The sequence below is a fragment of the Bison bison genome, unplaced genomic scaffold (assembly GCF_000754665.1).
Source record: "Bison bison bison isolate TAMUID 2011002044 unplaced genomic scaffold, Bison_UMD1.0 scf7180017864309, whole genome shotgun sequence".
Lineage (NCBI taxonomy): Eukaryota > Metazoa > Chordata > Mammalia > Artiodactyla > Bovidae > Bison > Bison bison.
Window position 1 is genome coordinate 5,072,829 of NW_011494881.1, and position 21,577 is coordinate 5,094,405.

General features: G+C 49.3%; 1 protein-coding gene across 2 annotated transcripts; it reads right to left on the reverse strand.

Moving 5' to 3' along the window:
* Positions 1 to 1,147: 1,147 nt before the first annotated feature.
* On the reverse strand, positions 1,148 to 6,082 carry PCBD1 (pterin-4 alpha-carbinolamine dehydratase/dimerization cofactor of hepatocyte nuclear factor 1 alpha). 2 transcript variants are annotated; one of them, XM_010852233.1, is made up of 4 exons: positions 5,961 to 6,082; positions 3,299 to 3,430; positions 2,488 to 2,568; positions 1,148 to 1,719 (listed from the first exon to the last, which is right to left on the reverse strand). In XM_010852233.1, exons 1-4 carry the CDS (start codon positions 5,961 to 5,963, stop codon positions 1,621 to 1,623), a joined length of 315 nt encoding a protein of 104 aa, XP_010850535.1. In that variant the 5' UTR covers positions 5,964 to 6,082; the 3' UTR covers positions 1,148 to 1,620. The 2 variants fall into 2 exon arrangements, with proteins under 2 accessions (XP_010850535.1, XP_010850534.1); XM_010852232.1 differs by having other exon boundaries at positions 2,488 to 2,571; positions 5,961 to 6,042.
* Between the last annotated feature and the right edge of the window lie 15,495 nt (positions 6,083 to 21,577).

Sequence of the window (21,577 nt, forward strand, 5' to 3'; positions counted from 1 at the left end):
CTGGGGGTTGAGGACCCCCGTATATACATTTGTACACACACGTTTACGTGTGCGTGAACACACATAGACACACACACACACACACACACATACAATGGAATATTACTCAGGCATAAAACAAGAAAGAATGCTGTTCACAAAAATATGGATGGACCTAGAGATTACCGTACTACATGCAATCAGTCAGAATATAATTTCTTATATGTGGAATTAAGAAATTAACTAGAGAACAGAAACATAGCAATAGAAAACAAATTCATGGCTACCAAAGGGGAAGGCCGGGGACGGATAAATTAGGAGTACAGAATTAATAGCTATACCTTATCACATATAAAATAAACAAGATTAGTGTACAGAAGGGGCACTATATCCAATAGTCTGTGATAACCTTCAATGGAAAAGTATAAAAACCATATGCCTGTATATTGTGTATGTATATATATATGTACTCACACATATATACAACTGAATCAATTTGATTTACACCTGAAATTAACATAATATGGCAAAAGAACTATGCTTCAAGAAAAAAAAAAGTCTCCATGTTGGATGCTGTAGGCCAGGAAGACGACCCAGTCATAGGTCCCATCATGCATAAAACTGTCTGGCTAACCTTTATCTTTGTTCAAGATGCTCCCTCAGTTACCTCTGCCTCAAGAATTAAGTCAAATTCTTCCTGGTTCAACTGTGTGAATCACTGTATGTTCATTTACTCATTTCTTATCTTTGCATCTGGCATTAACTTCATTCATGCTGCCTAGTAATATTTAATTATTTTTCTACTTAATTCCCAGAGACAATAGGAGCTTAGGGTGTTCTGGTCCCCTTTCCCCTTAGCAATCTGAACACTGTCTTGTACAAAGTAGGTGCTTTAAATGTCTATTGATTCCAATTTGGCTTGGCTTGCAAAGAGTTGACTCATTGGAAAAGACTCTGATGCTGGGAGGGACTAGGGGCAGGAGGAGAAGGGGACGACAGAGGATGAGATGGCTGGATGGCATCACTGAATTGATGGATGTGAGTCTGAGTGAACTCTGGGAGTTGGTGATGGACAGGGAGGCCTGGCGTGCTGCGATTCATGGGGTTGCAAAGAGTCGGACACAACTGAGCGACTGAACTGTGGAAAAGAAGATTCTAGAGCCTGAGGCCAAGTGAAACAACAGTTTTATTTTAGGCATAAAAGTGCATGGGTTTCTGTCACATAGGATAAAGATGGCCCTAGGGTCCTAGCTTCTAAGATAAGACTGTTTATCTTATACACAGCTTTTATCACAGCTTTTTAGGAAGTGAATTAGAAAGGGAGCAAGACACAGCTTGGACATAAAGTCATTATTTTTGCTGGAAAGTTGTAATGAAAGAGAAGAGCTTATTCAAATCAGTGTACACATCACAGAGCCTCAAGGAAGATGAAAGTGATGTGGGATAAAACGGTCTAAGTTCCTGGTCTTAGCAGTGATGCTGGCCTCTCCTTCCAGCAGCAAGGACTTGCCCCTAAAGAGGCAGCAGGGTCGCTTTGGCAGTTTTGACTAGAGTAGCATCTCCGGGCTCCCCCAGCTCCCTCTCTGGATCCCAGTTCAGTGCCCCCAACCCTTCCCCGGAAGAGCTGACAGAGGGCAGGGTCTACGCCATGGACACCGCTACTTGCTCGATGAAGCTGGCCAGGTTTACATCCCGTTCTGAAAGGCCCGCACACTCGTGAGTGCTCAGGGTGATGTGGACCTGAAACAAAACCAGAGATTCCAGGCCAGCTGCTTCCACCAACTGAACCCACGAGCAGGCGGGAGTCGCCAGCTCCCGGGCTCAAGCACACTATGAAGAGTACCTGGGCACACTGGCTCTCCCCGGGGCTGCCTTCCTGACCGGTCTTTAACAGGGCAAAACTGGCTTCTACTACATCTCCATAAACAGTGGTGACTGCAGCACGGGATCAAAAAGAAATATCCAAATATCAAGAGCAACCTAAAAGCTACAGACAAGACTCCAGACCAACTTCAGCTCCTAAACACTGTCCATTTACAGACTGTCTCTTCCAACCGTAATGTTTTAGAAAGAGTCCAGCACAGCGCTTGGCGCATGGCAGGCATTTAATGACTGTTTCCGTTCATTCAGCAGATAGGCTGACCTTCCTGGTGTGCCTGGGCATTCTTAGTTCAAGATTATTGCTTTTTCATTCTTCTATATCTCAAGAAAAATTTCAGCCCTTGAGAGCGATTAACAATGAATATGCCTGGTTCCCACAGGTTTTCCGTCCTTGGGATTTGCCTCCTTAACGTCTACTTTAGCCACACATTATCTCACTAGCGTTCTAGTTTGCTTTTTTTTTTTATCTGTAGTGAGACTGAATATTTTCCAGGGGCCATTTATGTCGATTCTAGGAAGGAGATGAAAGGAACTGGAGCTGATACTATGTCAGTGAGGAGGGCCCACAGGGAAGTCCAAGGGAGAGGCCCTCAGAGTGAGTTGGAGTTCAAGGCATGCATCACTCACCTTATTATACACGTTAAACCATTCGGGATGGTGGTCCAACTTCTCAGCCTGCAGGGCCACTCTTGTCATGAAGCCAAAAGCCTGCTTAATGAAGTGAGACCCAGGTTAGTATTCTGAGAGAAAGGACAGCTGGGCTCCCTTTATGGCCAATGTGAGGCCCAGAAGGAAGAGGATAGCCCCGCTCCCTCCAAGGTGACCTTCCCAGCTTTAAGCATTCCTCCTGGTGCCTTGCCACTAGTTCTGAGGCTGGAGTTTGAGGTGGTCCTTCTGCAGTAGAAAGTCTTATCACCAGGACCACTAAGAAGGTGGAAATCCCAAAGAGGTTTTGCATCTTGGCCAATCTTTAGGTTATCTACTAAAATGTCTTCAAATAGTCACCCGTTTCCCACTTGAACTGTCTCCTCTTAGGACTATTTCTAAAAGTTCCAGGCATGGAGAGTCCAAGGCTTCCCTGGTGGCTAAAGAATCTGCTTACAATGCAGGGGACCCAGGTTCGATTCCTGGGTCAGGAAAATCCCCCGGAGAAGCACATGGCAACCCACTCAGTATTCTTGCCTGGAGAATCCCACGGATAGAGGAGACTGGCAGGCTACAGTCCATGGGGTCGCAGAGTCAGACACGACTGAGCGACTCACACACAGAAAATGGAGACAGCCCAGGACCTATCTTCAGCTAAACTGGATGAAGACAACTAAACTGGATTAGCCCAGCATCTTGAGAGTCTTGGCTAACAGGACTCTCAGGGAGGGGACACGTTCTGGAATGTGACCCAGTTGGCCCCAGTCTCAGAACTGTGTCCCACCCGTCATACCCGATTAAAGTCTTTGAAATGGAACTGCTTGAAGATGGCATCCCGGCCTTCCAGCTCGTTCCACCCCACGGCCCGCAGGTTTGGCAGCAGCTGGTCCCTTTCCTCAGCACTCAGCCTGTGTGCTTTGCCAGCCTAGGAGAGGGAAAACACAGAAGCTCAAGGGCACTTATTTTTTTTTTTTCCCTTTAAACAGGACAAAAGAGAGGGCCCTGGGCCATTGGGGAAATTTAGCCAGCCTCCACTGGTGGCCGTGGTGACACAGTCAAAGGGCAGCCTGTCTAACGCAACAGACTGGGAGGCGGGGCTCTGGCTTGGGCACTGGTAGGTTCTTAGAGAACAGAGTCCTGAGGTGTAATGCCAATCACCGGGGCAGAGAAATGTTCCTCCCTGCGCCTGTCCTCAGAGCTTTCCGAGGGCACCCCTCCATTTAAAAATCAGGTCTCTTTCGTTCATGAGAGAATAAAAGCAAGTCCTACTGTTACTGTGTACTGAAGAGGAAACTGAGGCCTGGAGAGGGGAAATGACCAGCCCCCCTCCCCCCAGTCAGTGAAAGCACAGGCATTATTCTCAAGATGGGTCCATATCCTTGGGGATTGGCAAAGGAACGCACTTAAAACATGTTCCAGGAGATTCTTAGCCACTGGTATTCCTTCCTGGTGGGTACCCCACCTCGTTCCTACACAGCCTCTGCTTCCCAGCTGCCAGGCCTATGTTTCTTTTATTTGCACCTTCTTTTCTATTCTGTCAGCTTGAGCCAGAGCTCAGGCCCAAAGCAGGAGTAACTTGGCCAAGGGCAAACGGCCAGGGCAGTGCCATTTTCCTATTGTGCAAAATGTCCTCAGGGCAGCCCAAACTGGCACCATTCAGGCCATGAGTGGAACCTTCTCTTGGAAAACAGAAGAAAGGGAAGGTCCATTCTCCAGCCTCTTAAAAAGATCCAGGCGGAGGAGCTTAAGAGATCCTAGAATTCAGGCCTGTGAAGTAGAACTACCCAAGGATGGACATCATTGGGTACTAAATTAAAAGTGAATTAGTTAGGTCTGGGAAAAGAATATGAGGGAGGTTAATTTAGTTTTGATAGGGCAGCCTGCAAACTGGAAGCCAGGTGGCCTGGGGGCACTCATTTCTCCTGGCTTGAAGGGTAAAAGTTACGAGAATTGCCACTTTAGGAATCAGCAAGGGGAGCCAGGAGACGCTTAATTCCCTTGTTATTACAGGGATATTATCTGCATTTTTAGAAGGAGACTTCCTGGGGCAAGCAGGTCTATAACAGGCCTTCAGGTGTGGGTTAGAACTGAACAAAACACTGCAGGGTTCTGTTAACTCAACAGTTTTCTCCCTCCTAAAAAGCGTGGGCTCTCTCTGGAGAGATCTGGATGGGTCCGTCTCCTCTCCTAGGCTCTGGAAGATCAGCAAGGACAGTTGAGATTTGCATCACCATTCAACCCAGTCTCTCTTCCGGAGCCTGGCCCTGTCTCAGTGGCTGATAAGCCTGGTCTGTGTATCCAGGCAACCAGATGGCAGCTAAGGCATCAGAAGCTACCACCTAGTGCGCTGACTCTGAAAGGAGTGCATGGCTACTAGCGGGCTCCTAGGAGGCTCCCCTTTCTCTTTAGAGTCTTCTGGAATCCCCACATTTCACAGCCTGGGGCTGAACTGACAAACCCCTCTGAGATCTGGGCTCAGAGAGGGAGCAGGGGCAGTGTTTGCTTAGTAAATCCCAGGCCAGGCCTGGGCCTCTGGGGGTGTGCAGAGGGGTTACTGATTACCCATGCCCTGCAGCTGCGGAGCCTGGATGTACCTCACAATCAGCTCACCCACCACCTCCCCTATGTTCAAGCCAAGGTCTCCAAAGTGCCCTCCCAGGTGTCACCACAGTCCCAACTGCTCCTGATGCTTTGCAGCCTAACGTTTTTGCTGTTTAGTAAAGGTCTGGGTCTAGAAGCTTCCCTTCTTGCTGCCCTGCAGGTTCACCTTCATCTCTATAGCTGACACTCTGCTCCCAGAAAGCTCAGCCTGGAGGGCGTGTGATCCTGAGCAATCACGTCCCCACTGCAGGGCACAGGCCTCAAACTAGGCGCCAGAGGCTGGCCCTGAGGTCCGGGCTCCGCAGAGGGGGCTCAGCTAGACCTCGTGCCCAGAAGTGCAAGCGAAAAGGGCAGTAAACATGCAGGCAGAGGCACAGGGGAAATTCAGCCGCCCCTCCTTTGCACACCCACATAGGCATCGGTCTCTTCGCCGCTGCACCCCGCCCCGCGCCAGCCCCCAATATAGGACAGGGCCGCGTCTGCGGGCTCACAATGCTGCCATTCCCCATCCCCGCCTCACCGCCCCACTCCCTGCCCGAGGCACCGAGGCCCTGAGCGGACTCTGGCCTGAGCTCCCTCCTGGCTGTCACTGAACCTGCCACCGCCCGTCTCTCGGCCTCAGTGTCCCCGGCGGCACCACTGCGGGTAGGGTGGAGGAGGGAGCGAGACCCCGACTCTCCCCGCCCGGCGCGCGGCTGCCTCGCTAAGGCCTGGGAGGGAGGCTCCCCGCACGCCTAGCGCGGTCCTCTGGCCTGGGCGGGGATACTGCGCGGGCCCCTGGCCCTCCTCCGTTCCTCCCGCGCGTCCGCTCCTAACCCGCTGCCCAGACGGTGGCAGCGCCTGAGCCCCCTTACCATGCCGGACGCGGGGACGGGCGGCAGCAGCAGCAGCAGGTGGCGGCGGGGCCCACTAGCGCGACGCCTGGCGCTCTGGGAAGCCGTCGGGCGGGGCCACGCTCGGGCCGCCCCGAGGCGGGAGCGCGGCCGAGAAGGAGCCGCCCACCGGTAATCATTAACTACAGCTGAGGTTCCCTTCCAGCACTTTCCTCGGAGGCAAAATTACAGGGAGCTGGGGGAATTAAGGACGCTGGCTCCAAACGCGGACTTCAGTATTTGCATTGCGCGTTGCTGCTTCCTACTACGTGACTCGGCGCGAGATTACTTTTTCTTTCCTACAAACACCTCATTGAGAAATTGACCCCCACGATAAACTGCGCATATTTCAAGAGTACACTTCGATGCGTTTTGACATAGTATGCATCTGTGCAACCATGCATCACCACGTGGTATGCGTCACCGCGATGAAGATCATGAACATAGCCATAACCCCTAGATTGCCTCCTCCTAACTCAAATAACCCCTGACCTGTTTCCCTATAGATAAGATTGCATTTTCTATGTGAATGGTTTGTGAATGATATGTGAATGGACATAACATTCCATTCTTTATATCTGCCTTCTTTCTCTCCGCATAATTACTTTGAGGTTCATCTATGCTTTCGCATATATCAATAGTTTCTTTTTATGGCCGAGTAGAAGTTATTTAATAGTGTTACATTGTGTTGGAAATGTTAGTTTGTTGGACATTTGGGAAATGCTACAATTTGTTTGACATTTGGGTTGTTTCCAGGTTTTGACTATTAGAGGTAACGCTGCTGTGAACTTTTGCGTTCATATATGCTTTCGTTTTTCTTTCATATGCAGGGGTATATGCTTATAACTTGTTGGGAAAACTACCAAACTGCTTTTCAAAGTGGTCAGATTATTTTACATCCCCAGCAGTAGTGTATGAGACTTCGAGTGCCCCTGCCGCTTCACAGGTGCACAAAAATTTGCCCTGTCAGTCTTTTTAATTTTAGCCATTCTAATTGGTATGCAGTGGTATCTCACTGTGGTTTTGAGTTTCCTTAATGACTAATGATGTTAAATACCTCTTTGATTAGGGACAGAGTAAAGGGATAGAGTAGGTGATTAAATAGTTAATCCCACAAGGGGATTGTAAGTAGAAAAAAGTATAGGAGACCCCTGTAAGTTAATGATTACTCAGGAGAGCAGGTTTGCTTAACCACAAAACCAAGTAGGCTTACTTAGCAGCAAAACCATGGAACAGAAGCATAAGACATGCCCCCAGACAATTAAACAATGGTGGCTGGAGACCCACATCCTGCCCAGGGAACTCAGTAAGTTAATGATCCCTAGGACATGCTCTCTGCACAGATTTTAAAAATCCACAATAATTTGTGAACCTAACTTAACCACGCAGGGACAAGAAAACTCCCTACCCAACCTGGAGGAGGAACTGATGATGGCAACTGATGATGGCATCTATTCAAGAAAGACAAAGAAGTTCTCCTTCCCACTTTTCCTTTGATTATAAAACTGTAGCGCATTAACTTCTGGGGACTGACATCCTCTCTCCCACTTGCTTGTAAGCCTCACATTATTTATTCTAATAAATCGCTTCTTATCCATCACTTTGCCTCTCACTGAGTTCTTTCTGTGCCGAGACTTGAAGAACTGTGTTCCTGGAGATCTTTGGAGCCCCCGAAACAAGACCACATGGTTTCATTTTCATGTGCTTATTTGCCAACGACCCATCTTTGGTGGATTCCCTGTTCAAATCGCCCGTCCGTTAACAACAACAAAAGCAACAAAAGTTGAGTTTGTTTTTGTATTGGGTTTTGAGAATTCTTCATTCTGCATACAAGCCCTTTATCAGATATTTTTGATTTGCAGATATTTTGTTTGCATTCTCACAATGCTTTTCAAAGAGCAAATGTTCTTAATTTTGATGAAATCCAATTTATCAAACGTTTCTTTTCTGGGTTGGTATTTTGATGTTGTAACTAAGAAATCTTTGTCTAATCCAAGGTCACAAAGACTTTTCTGTTTTTCTTCCATATTTTATAGTCTCGGGTTTCATTTTTTTAGAATTTGTAGTGTTTTTTTTTTTTTTTTTTTAAGTTGGTTATCAGGACTTTATATCTCAACATTGTTAGTTTTAGATACTGCAAATATCTCCTCCCATTTAGCCATTTGTACATAACTTCTTCCATGATGTTCTTTGTTGGCAGAAATCCTATGTTTTGGTGTAATAAGATTTATATTTTGTCCTCTACTTATACCTTTATGCTTTTGAAGATTTACTTGACAAATCACTGTCACAAAAATATTGTCCCTTTTCCTTCTGTTAATTTTATAGTTAGATAAATTTAAGACCAAAGTATGAAAGGTCCCTTTTGTATGCAATGTTAAGCAAGATGTTATGTTTAGTCACTAAGTTGTGTCCAACTCTTTGTAACTCCATCGACTGTAGCCCACCAAGTCCCCTGTCCATGGGATTTCCCAGGCAAGAATACCGAAATGGGTTGCCATTTCCTTCTCCAGGGGATCTTCCTGACCCAGGGATCGAACCTGCATCTCCTGCTTGGCAGGTGGATTCTTTACCACTGAGCCAGCTAGTCTACAAAGATGGCCCTCCAGTGAAACTTGACTCCCAGATTCCTGTCTTATGACTTTTGATCATCAACCACCAGTCGCAGGAGTGAGACTTGTTGGCTGCCTTGTCCTTCCAATGACACCTGACTGCAATCACATGGGAGACCCCAAGCAAGAACACTGCCCAACAAAAACCAGGCAACTCAGAGAAAAGTAGGACATTTTTAAGCCACCAAATTTTGAGGTCATTTGTTAGGCAGCAATAGATAACAGGACAAATAGATTCCTGAATAAAAATTGGTCCCTGAAAGTGGAGTGTTAAGACCAACCTCAAACAGGTAGCATCAGCTTGGGAACACTGGTGGGTAGAAGATGGAAGAGAGGTTTCAAAGACAGGAGAATTTAGACTTCCTAGGGTGTAGTCAGCCGGAAAGAGTGTTGCTCCCACACTAAGGATGAGAAAAGCCTGGAGATGATACAAAGTCATCACTTTTCTTCAGCATGCCAGGGAGTTGAGGTCACAGGGCAACCATGGGAGGCAGGATGCACAGAGGGGTTCAACCGTGCCAGGCATGAGCAGGGAGGGGACACGCGGTCTCCATAAAAGTGCGTAAGAAGAGATATAAAATGTTAACATGTTGGAAGCCAGGTGTGTGCTGGCATGCAGTCTTGAACAGCTGGAGCCCTGAGACACAGGGAGAGTTTGCATACAAGAACAGCTTTTATTTATGAACCTCCGCTGAGTGCTCAGGAAAGAGTGGGGTAAGGGCAAGAGGTGGGAGCGAATATCCCCTACTCCTGCTCTCCCTCCTCCCCAGACAAGCAGCGGATTGGCTGCTGCTGTGGGAAAAATGCCAAAGTGCAGTCTTCTCCAAATCCTTGTCTTAAAGGAGCAAAAGCCGTTAAATCACTAGGATAAGGCCAACAAATCCTGTCACCCCTGGGACCCAGATAAAGATGCATTGTGGCTTCATTTCCTGTAGGGGGAAAACAAACAAACAAACAAACACCTCTGCCTTTGGGGAGGGGCAAGAAACAGTCTGGGCTACAGGATCCTATGCCAGTACCACTAGAGGTCAGCTACCTCTGGGGAGAAGCAGGAAACCCATACAGGTGCAGCCACAGACATGAGGCAGTCTGGCTGCCACAGGAGTAGGGGTGGGGCAGGGATGGGCAGGAACACTGAGAAAGCTCCAGCATCCAGGGCAACAGAGAGCCCAGCCCCCTGCCATGAACCTGCGTCTAGTAGTGTACCACCGGGAGAAGGGCAAGAACGTAGGGGGCATGTGGAGAGACACCTTCTTCCTGTGAGATCATTAGGGACATGCCAGTTGGTACCACAATGAGATCCCACTACGCACCTCTTAGAAGGACTAGGAAAAAAAAATTGTTGTTCAGTTCCTCAGTTGTATCTGACTCTTTGTGATCCCATGGACTGCAGCACACCAGGCTTCCCTGTCCTTCACCATCTCCCGGAGCTTGCTCAGACTCATGTCCATCAAGTCAGTGATGCCATCCAACCATCTCATCCTCTGTTGTCCCCTTCTCCTCCTGCCTTGTTTTTCCCAGCATCAGGGTCAGCTCTTCCCATCAGGTAGCCAAAGTATTGGAGCTTCAGCTTCGGCATCAGTTCTTCCAATGAATATTCAGGACTGATTTCCTTTAGGGTTGACTGGTTTGATCTCTTGCTGTCAAAGAGACTCAAGAGTCTTTTCCAGCACCACAGTTCTATGGCATCAATTCTTCGCTGCTCAGCCTTTTTAATTGTCCAGCTCTCACATCCATACATGACTACTGGAAAAAACATAGCTTTGACTTTTGCAGGCAAAGTAATGTCTTCAGACCTTTGTAGGCAAGGTAATGTCTCTGCTTTGTAATATGCTGCCTAGGTTGGTCATTGCTTTTCTTCCAAGGAGCAAGCGTCTTTTAATTTCATGGCTGCAGTCACTGTCCACAGTGATTTTGGAGCCCAAGAAAATAAAGTCTGTCACTGTTTCCATTGTTTCCCCATCTATTTTCCATGAAGTGATGGCGACTGGGTGCCATGATCTTCATTTTTTGAATGTTGAGTTTTAAGCCAGCTTTCTCCCTTTCTTCCTTCACCTTCATCAAAAAAAGATGCCACCTGATAATCCCATGCACTGACAAAAATGTGAGATCACTGAAACTCTCATGTGTTGCTGGTGAACAAACAAAATGGTTCAGCCCTTTGGAAAACAATTTCACAGTTTCTTATGAAGTTAAACATAAACTCGTAAGTCAGCAATCCCACTCCAAGAAAAAGGAAAACAGGTTCACACACACACACACACACACACACACACACACACAAAACCCCTGTATGCAAATGTGTAGAGCAGCTCTGTTTGGAAACAATCCAAATGCCCATCAACAGATGAATGAGTAAACAAATGTGGTCCATTCATACATTGGAATACTACTCAGCAATATAAAGGAACAAACTGCCAACCCATGCAACAACATTCACGACTCTCAAAAGCATGCCAAGTGATAGAAGCCACACTGAAAATTTAAAAAATAAATAAATAAATAAAAATAAATCATCTGCTTACAAATAACACGCATCCAATGATTAAAAGAAATTTACGGAGGTTAGATGCTGTTTGTGTACACACCGGGCCTTGTTTCTCCTCCTTTACCCACAGCGTCTCTGCCAGGGGCTGCGGGATGTGTTCCTATCACTGCTTCTGGCCCTTTGTCTTTATACCACCTCACAATGCTGGGTGCGTCGGCAGAGCAGGGGGTGGAGGTATTTCCTGAAGGAATTTCTATTACCAGTAACTAACCTAGACATGGGTATAACTGAGAATCATTCATTCATGTATCTCTCTAAACCCAAACGAATTGTATCCCCGACTCAACTTGCCCTTAATACGATCCGCAAACATGTCCGATGTTTAACACAATCAAACATGAGGGATGTGACATGAGGAAATTTAGAGTGACAAAAGACAAGGGGCTTAATCTATTGCACCTAAAATATCTTTCTTTTGCATGAAACTCAGAAACCATAAAAGTAAGGCTGGAGGTCACCTGCATAGTTTCTCTTTGCATCATGCCTTTCTGCCTCACTCTCTACCTGAGGATATTCTCTGCCTGTGGGAGGCACTCTGTCCACGAAGTGAGAGGCATTAACACACCCACCCGCCAGCAACAAATGAGGGTGGGGCTCAGTGTGCAAATGTCCAGATGCGTGCCCTGTTCTGGTGTAAGCAGCCCCCAGGGGCCCAGAGCTACCAGGCCCTATGCCCCTGGTGACACCCTGTTCACTGCCACACACGCTCCTGACTTTCCTCCCTCTCCACTAACCTGCCTGCTGGCTCCTTTTCCCCCCCCCTTAATTCAAGATTATCCTTGTAACAAGTCAACAAGAAATGATAACCCCTCATTTGGGCTTTCCTGGTGGCTCAGTGGCAAAGAATCTGCCTGCCAATGCAGGAGACACGGGTTTGATCCCCGGGTCAGGAAGATCCCCTAGAGAAGGAAATGGCAACCCACTCTAGTAATCTTGCCTGGGAAATCACGTCGACAGAGGAGCCTGGCAGGCTACAGTCCATGGGGTCACAAAAGAGTCACACACAACTGAGTGACGAAACAGCAACAACCCCTCATTTATCACATATGTAATTATTTTCTCTGAATCCTGCTTGCTTTTTAGCTTAGTGACAGAAAAATGCATAATTTTTAGTCAGATCCTCCAGACTTTTCCTTTAGAGTTTCTGAGTTTCATGCCTTGCTTCAGAAGGACTTTTTCCAGTCCTAACAAATGCTTGTCTTTACTGCCTTTTTAGTACTTTGACGGTAAAAAAAAGTGTTTAGATAGTTATTCTCTCTGGAATTTACTTTGGGGCATCATGTGAAACAATAACAATAACAACTTATTACTTTATTTCTCAAGAGGATAAACAATCATCGCATACTACTTTAAAAATACATTAACTGGTCCATCTTTTCCCCACTGATCTGACTGCTACTTTTGCATTATGCTAAATTCCTGTAATCCCTGTGGCCTGGCTCTTGGATTATTCGTTCTGCTCCTTTGATCCCTCACTCCGCCCTGTTTTAATTACTCTGGTTTTATAATGTGTTTTGATATCTCATAGGTCAAATCTCATCTAGTTTTTATTCTTTTTCAAAATGTTTCTGGCTTTTCTTGCTTGTTTACTCTTTCAGATGAGCTTTAAAGTCAGATTGTCAAGTTCTATAAAAACCCCTTTAGGATTCTGATTGGGAATGCATTGAATTTATAGATTTAATTTGGGAAGAATTGACATCTTTGTATTACTGAGTCTTCCTATCCTGGAGCGTGATATATCACTCCATTTATTTAGGGCTTCTTTATGTCCTTCAGTAAAGTTTTATCGTGTTTCTCATATAGGACCTGGACATTTCTCATTAAGTTTATTCTTCGGTATTTTATAGTCTGGGTTAGCCATTGTGCATGGGATACTTTTCTGATCACGTTTCTAAATGGCTATCGCTGGGTATATAGGAGAGGTGTGAATGCTGACGCTATCTTGTCTCCAGCCATGCTGATGAACTCTCTATTTAGACTAATATTTTTTCTGTGGATTAGAAGAACTTTGAATGAACCTTGCCTGTCCCACTGGGGATGGGCCTTCCTCAAGAGCAAAAGGCTCTGGGTACCCGGATGGCAGTGGTTGAACGCACTGACCCTGTAGGGCTTCAGTGGGGACTGCTGTGTGAGCAGGGCTTTCTAGCGGATGGCCTTTAAAGCCCTTCCAATTCTGAGCTTTCACAAGCCCATAATTTTGGTTGCTATGTCCCTCTTCATACACTGTCTCCCCAGTTGCATGATAATCAAGGGCAAGTTCCCCTCCCTCCTTTCCCTCTTCCCTGTACATGTTTGATTTCCACATACCAAGCACTGTGCCAAATGCCAGAAAGGTGGGAAGGAGATGTTGAGGTGATGGTTGCAGGTATCAATGCGTCACACTCTTGGGAATCAGGCAGTGTCAATTAAAATATTCTCAAACGAACTTAGAATGTGGCAGAAGCTCTCCACCCCAAATGACTGGAAGGGCAATATATACTCTGGGGGCTCCTCCTCCGCACTGTCCCCTTAGGGGTTCTCCAGTGGGTGTGGTGGTGACAGTAAGCAGTTCTGTCCCTCAGGGGATAGCTGGTTTTTTTGCCTTTACATCCCAGGCTCAGCTGAGCACCTGGTTCAGACAGGCACTTAGTAAATGTTATCAAATAAAATGAGGCATGAGAGACAGGTTAGGAGCAACTAGGGCTCCTGGGCACTTTTGGAAGTGGCCGCTGGTTTTCAGGATGAGGTGGCCCCTGGGGTGTGCTGAATGCCTGCGGACACAGGCTACTCACTTCCTTAAGTCCACCCCACTCTGGGACAGTTCCAGCCGTCTGAGTGGGAGTTCTTGGTGACGGGCGAGGGCTTTGTCAGACACATCCAACTCTCTAAAGGCCACATATGACCGATGGCTACCATACTGGATAGTAAGGACTAGACATTAGAAAGTCCTAATTTCTTTTATAAGGGGTCAAAACCTGTCATCTAGAAAAGAGGTCAATCTTCCTTCTTAAGGAGAGAAAGGAGTTTTTGACAATAAGGGTAGAAACCAAACACACAAGTTCAGTTCTTAATGAGTCTCTGCCATACTGAGACCCAGGGCCTTCTTGCAAGGACCCTCTGGTTTAGAGATGGAGGTGGTCATACGGCCAACGGAGATGACAGGCGCTCTCATAGAGGGATGCGGCCGGGCTGCCATAGAGTGACACGGAGTAACTCCACCTGTGGGTGATGGTGAATTGTGTACAAAGAAGCAATGTTCACTGCATGCCTTGAAGATTCACTAGGAGCTGGCCAGGCTTAGAAACGGGGTGTGTGTGTGTGTGAGTGTGGGAGTCAGGGTAAGGGGTATGGGCCCTCCAGGTGGGGAGGGTGGCCTGAGCAATTGTCAGGCGGCCTGAGGCCAGGTGTGGCCTGTTCCTTAGATGAGTCTTCAGCAAGGCTGCCCTTGGGATCCCAGTCAGAGCTGGGCCTGGAGGGGTTGGGAGAGGCTGATGGTGACAGACTCTGCACGTTTCTGCGGTGGGCTTCCCTCCTAGAGCCTAGTTCAGAGCTCTGCTCTGTGATGAGGGGGAGGGGGAAGCAGGAGGCTGAAGGTGGTGGGGAGGGGATCCAGTTTTGCTTCTAGCCATCTCTGCAATGCTCCTTTCCAACAACAGGGGGCAGGATGACCTTAGGAAACAATATCCATTCTTTGGGATTTAAGCAGCCAGGTGAAATCCTAAGGTAGGTGAGACTTTTCAGTACTCAATGGACACTTACGGAGCCTCAGGCTTTGTGCTGGCTCTGAAGACACTAAGACAAACCCCCACCATTTGCAGCCTGTGTCCCAGGCCACGTGGATTGTGGGGATTGCAAGGTAGTTGTGGTCAGGTCTGCCAGGGTAGAGGCCGGAGAAGTAGGATCAGCTTCCTAGAGAAAGCAATTCTTGAGCTGAACCAAGACAAGAAGTTGCCCTCTTGGTTGCCAGAATTGGTAAGACACACCATCCCAAGGGGACAGACACATGAGGCATGGCAGGAATAGCCGTATCTGGTTGCTGACTGTTGCCCCAGGTGCTGGAGTGGGGGTGCTAGAAACTGTGAGGTATGGTGGGGCTGTGCGCACAGCTCAGGAGGGTCCCAGAGCTGTGCTAAGAAGCTCCATCCTGGGGCAACGGGGAGGACCCAACAGGATTTCCTTAAAACATTTCAAAGTTTTCATTACAAAAAATTTCAAACATATACCAGAGTGTATCGTATAATGAACCCCCCCAAGTGCTTGCCAACAATGATCACATTCTTCCACTTTTTCATTTTCTCCCTCCACATTAAAAAAAAAAAAAAAAGCTTTTTATTATAGAAAATTTCAAACACAGACAAAAGCAGGGAGCTAGGACAATGCCCTCTACCCAGATCAACAATGAACAATCTGCCGAACTTGTGTCTGCTCTAGCCCTACCCGTTCCTCCCCGCCCTCAGATTACTTGGAAGTGAACCACATGTCATTTCATATATGCCTATTTTGGGATGTATGTTAAAGTTAGGGATGCTTTAAGAACACACAATTGCACTCCCATGCTCACATCTGAACAAAGTTAACAGCCATTCTTTGATTTCATCCAATATCCAGCCCAGGAATGGCCAGGATCAGATGAGCATTTCAGGAACATTGTCCTGGCAGCACATGGAGAAGGAAGTAGAGGGGACTGGGGCTGGCACTGGGGCATCAGCCGGGAGACATGCGTGGTCTGGAAGCAGAGCTATGGTGACCTGGCCGTGACTAAGGTGGAGCCACGGGGGTCGTAACCAGACCCTACACGTCTTGTCACGTTAATCCTCACGAACGCCCTGTGAAGGAGGGTTGGTTTATAGGTGAGGAGACCATGGCTCGAGAGATTGAACTGTTCAGAGAGACGTAGTTATGAAGTTGAAGAAGTTTGGAATCAAACTCAGGCTGGCTTGTCCCTGAAGCCCTGGCTCCTGCCTGCGGCCAGCATGGCCTCTGGAGTCCCAGGGCCACAGAACCCGGAGGAAGGCTGGGGGCAAGGGTGTGACAGAGTGGCATCCACAGACCCTGATGCCTCCGGGATGTGAGGGGCGAGGGAGGGAGCTGTCTGGTCTCCCGATTCCTGCTTTGTTGCCTGGGAGAACCTATGAGTGTGCAGTGGCGAGTGGAGATGGTGGTGTGGGCCAAGGTCCCCTTTACTAACCTGTGCAAGCGACATACCAGGGATTCCAACCAACTCTGCCTTCCCTTCCTTTTCTTTCCTCTCCTGGTGCCCTGCTCAGGCCTTGTCCACTCAAGGCCCAGCCCTCCCTCCCATGGGGAAGGCTGACGCCCACCAGTTTCCAAGTGGATTGGCCACCCCGTTCTCCATATGAATGGGGGGCACCACGCTGTAGGCACCTCTCAGAATGCAACTTAGATGGGCCGACTTAGTCAACCCTGGTGCTGCCACAGTCTCTTTTGGTTGAACTCGTAACATCTCTTTAGGAACAGATCACTTTTCCTCCACACTTTCCACCCCACCTCCACCCCGCGGAATCCCCTGTCTGTTATCATGGTGGGTGACAGAGGGCTGGACAGTTCTCTTAGGCATCTGTTCCTCAAGGGAGCATCCCGCCTCCTGGACAGCAGCCATCAGGAGGGGTTGCCAGGGGCAAAGGGCACACAGATCTCTTGCCTGCCTCAGATTACAGATTGGGGAGCCAGGCATGGGCTGGCACTCTGGGACCAGTGGCTTGAAGGAAGATGAACATAGCCTAATTGATGTCTCTTTGTGGCCCAGTGGCCCAGGGAGGCCAGGCAGTTGATGTTTATCGATGCCTGAATCAGATGCCTGAACACACAAACCAGCCCGAATTGTCAAGTCTGCATCCCCAGGAGCCTCTGTCATGGCTGCCCCAGGGCAGAGATGTTAGGATGCTCCCTTATTTGCTCAGTAGATAAAGAGGTAGATGACCAGAGGCGAGGGACTTGCCTAAGGCCACTGTGTACCAGGGCCCTGGTCTTCTGCCTTATTACCTGTGTTCCTCCCTGTGCAGTGGGTCATCCAGACACGGGAGGGGCTGGGAGGGCTTGCCCTCTGCTAAAGATCCTGGTGGGGCTCTGCTGGGCTGGAGACTGCTGGCATTCCTGGGGATCTTAGAAACCTCTGGAACTTCAGAACCTGGGGGACTTTAGGGCTCACCTAGCCCAGCCCCATCCTCATCCAGCAGTTGCAGAATAGGGCTCAGGGAAGGGAGCCACCTGCCTTGTCACCAGCAGACTGAGGATCTCCCCCTGATCTGGGCTGCCCCGTTCATCCTCACTGTCTTCCTCCAGAAGCTCCTAGAGGCCAAGGGAGGGAGATGGCCACTCTGGCTACTTCAGACTAAGATCCTCCCCCTCTCCTGCAGGAAGGACTAGCAGATAGTATCTTCTTCCCTCCTCTAGGTACTGGGCCCACCTCAGTGCTCCCCCTGGATCCTCCCGGCTTTGGGGTGGATGTGGGCAACTGCTGCCATGGTTAGAGTCAGGGGAGTCCAGAGACCTGAATTCAGGTCCTTTCCCTGACCATGGCTGTGTGAACTTGTGTAAGTCACTTCATTTCTCTGAGCCTCTATGTCTTCACCTGCTCAATGGTAATAATTCTACCAGCCCTGCCTTGATCAAAGGGGATCAAATCCTAAAGAAAACACTAGACAAATGTAAGGGGTGGGCCTATTCTGAGCTGGCAAGAGAGAGGCCACGAGAATCAGTGAGTGTCCAGGACATGGTTCCTTCCTGGGCCTCAGAAGACTGTGAATACTGACTTCATCTCTATTGCTGATTTGCTGTGTGGCCCCGGGCGAGCGGCCTAACCTTTCTGTGCCTCAGAAAAACACGCCGATCACTGTTTCTTCTTGCTGTGGTACTGACCTCCTGGCAACAAGGGGAGGCTAAATGCAGAAGAGCTTTCAGATCCTTGGAAGAAAGGCCGTCCATAAAAGTAGCAGATTAACAACATCCAATAATCGCGCTGTCTGGTAACAAAAGTAATGCCGCCCTAAAGTCAGGCAGGGAAACCAGCCCTGTCAGCACAGAGGCAGCTCCTAGCTGGTCTTCCTCTCAGGCTCCAAGGGCTAATAACCCTTTGCATTTGTTTATGTGGGGCCTTGCCTTGCAAACCAACCACTAATTAGCTCTTCCGTGGCGTGCCCAGGAGGCAGGCAGGAAGGGCATGGGGCGATGAGAGCTAAAGCTCTGGGAAGGGGGGGTCTGGCCCGGCCACCCAGCCAGTTAGGGCAGGGTTGGGCTGGGAACAGAAGGCTCTCCCAGTTCTCAGCGCCTACTTCTGTCCCTGGTGAGGTGAGCAACTGGGCAGAGACTTTGAGCTCTTTGGGCCTCAGTTTCCCCACCAGAGCTGCCAGGGCAGGAAGGGATGAGGCATCATGGGGTGTGTGGCCAGGTTGCCTGCTGGCTCAACCACCGTCCTTTCCTCTCCACCCCCCACCCCCCTTCCCGCGCTTGATGCCTGGGGCTGGCAGGGGGAGGCCACTCAGGTCCCGAATCTGGGGTCCAACCTAGTGTCCTCTCTGTGGCCAAGTCCCCTTGATGGAGGCTGGGAGCCAGAAGGGCTGTCGTGTGACTCTCTGAGCCTCAGTTTCCTCATCTGCATAGTGGGGTTGTAACTCTCACCCTGCCAGCCATGGATGCCCAGACCCTGGGCTCGTGAGCTGGGTGGGGGTGCACTGGGCAGCCCTCCTCTGAGGGCACACAGCCCCTCCAGTCCGGACCAAACATCTGAAGGTGAGGCCAGAGCCTCGGCCTGTGGCGGGGAGAAGTGGCCGCCTCTGTCTTCCTCTCATCCTGGCTGAGGCCTGAGGGAGCTTCCCTCTGGGTCTCCGGCTCCTTTCCCTCCTCTCTTTAGACGACTGCTCTCATTCTGTCTGCCTTTCACCGCACAGCCTATTTTTAACTTTCAGCATTGGGGGAGGGGAGCAAGGGCACAGGCATTGGCTTTTCCCTCTCCTTTTTCCTTTGTCTCGGTTCTTCTCCGGCCCTCCTCCCAGGGTCCCTGCCTTTTCTGAGCTCCCCACAGCCCTTCTGTCCTATCCTCTCATCCTCTCACTGCCTCCTGACTCTCTGTCCTTCTCCTCTCCCACCCCCACTGATGCTGCTGGCTCCTAGGGCCCCCCTTCCCCCAGGGCTTCTCCTGGAGGGGGAGCAGTTCTTGGATAGCATCCGTTCTTGCTACAGTCACGCTGGACCGCTGGTGGCTAATCTGGTGGTCCCTTTGGGGCAGCAGCCGACACAGTGACCGCTCCCCTCCTTCTGGCAGCCTGGTCTTCTCTTGACGTCTAAGACTTCGAATGCTTCCGGTCTCCTCCGTCTTCTAGACAAGCTTTGTGGGCGCCGTTCTGCAACTCCCTTACCTGTCTCAGTCCCTGCTGTTTGGATGGGGTCGATCCAGCTCTGGGCTTCAGAGACCCTTGTGTGACGAGGCCTGGCCAGGGGGAGCCCATCCTGGGGTTTTTGTTGGATCGGGAAAAGGGGCCTTTCCTCTCAGCAGGATGGTGGGATGTCAGATGGAGCTGCCAGGGCTCCTCGGCCCCCAGAGAGAGAGGCTGCCTGAGGGAGAGGCCAACAAGGAGGAAAACAGAAAGTGTGATGGAGGAAGAGCATCCCAAGCCCTCAACCTGGAGAGCACCTGGACCCAACTGTTTCTGATGTTTCGGTCACATGAGCAATATATACATATTTTTTTTCCCTGAAGCCATTGGTATTTATAACTGAGGGAGGTTCAAAAGGGAGGGATATATGTATATCTATGGCTGATTCATGTTGAAGTTTGACAGAAAACAACAAAATTCTGTAAAGCAATTATCCTTCAATAAAAAATAAATAAAATTTTTTTAAAAAAAGGAAAAATTGAAAGAAAAAAAATTAAGGAGAGTCCTGACTGGCTTGCCATCCTGGCTTCTTGTCCAAGTCCACTCCTGTCCCACTTCCCCGTGCTATCCTAGGGTTCCTCCTTCCCTATGGCTGAGAATTCCCAAATCCCAGGCCACACTACATTTCTGGGCTTCAGCCTGTATCTTTAGCTGCCCTGAGGCTTTTGACACAAAGACTTGCAGAGGCACTTGAAACACAGCGTGTCCCAAACTGGACTCATCCTGTGTCCATCTTCCAGGACTTTCTGACTTGGGGATTAATGCTCCTTTCATTCCTTCAACCCCCCCTTCCATCCACCCATCCATCCATTCATCCTTCCTTCCTCCTTCCCTCTCTCCCTCCCTTCCTTCTATCCATCGCTCTTCCACCCACCCACCCATCCATCCATCCATCCACCCATCCATCCATTCATCCTTCCTTCCTCCTTCCCTCTCTCCCTCTCTCCCTCCCTTCCTTCTATCCATCGCTCTTCCACCCACCCACCCATCCATCCATCCACCCATCCATCCCTCTTCCTCATAGCTACTATAGTGATGATGATAGTAGCTTATGTTGATGGAGGCCTTGGGTCTTCCCAGGTGGCTCAGTGGTAAAGAATCCACCTGCCAACGCAGGAACTGCAGGAGATTTGGGTTTGATCCCTGGGTCAGGAAGATCCCCTGTAGAAGGAAATGGCATCCCACTCCAGTATTCTTGCCTGGAGAATCCCAAAGACAGAGGAGCCTGGAGGGCTACAGTCCATAGGGTCACAAAAAGTTGGACACAATTGAGTGACTGAGAGCATACGAGGGGCTTACTCGGTGCCAGGTACTGGGCTAATCAATGCACAGCTACTCATTTAATCCTCAAAACAAGCTTATGACATGGTAGTATTATTACACTGTCTAGAGATGAGGAAACTGAGGCAGAGGGGTTGATGATTTACAGTGAGGAAGAGGGGAGCCAAGATTCCTCATTGCTCAGGACAGTCCTGGGAGTTGTCCTGCACACCCCACTTTTCCTGTTTAGGTGGTCACCACATCCTGAACACACTTGGAAGTGGCCACTGGTTTTCAGGATGAGGAGTTCCCCAGGGTGTGCTGAATGCCCCCAGTCACGGGCGCTCAGACCCTGAAGTCCACACCATTCTGGGATGGCTCTAGCCATCTGAGAAGTTCTTGGTGATGGGTGGGGCCTTTGACACACGCCTTCAGCTATCTGAGGGCCCTTGTTCAGCTAAACACCTCTGCCCACCTACCACTTGGCGGTCTGAAGTCCCCCACCCCCTCCCTTCTTGACGATTCAGCGCAGAGAGGCTGGAGCAGGGGGAGCTGGACAGCTCTCATTGCTGGCTGCCACCCCTCACTCCAGATAGTTGCCCCCCTAGGTGGGGAGCTGACTGTGGATGTACCGCAGGAAGCTATGCCTGGGGGTGACTTGACGGGATGAGAGACCTGGAGCTCACCTTGTGGTCCACAGTGATGAGTCTCTGGGTGGACGTGGGGTTGCTCTGGGACCTGGGAGTGGCATGGGGCAAGCCTGAGAGCCAGGGTCCTGCGCTGAGCCAGGCTGTTCCACCCTGGCTG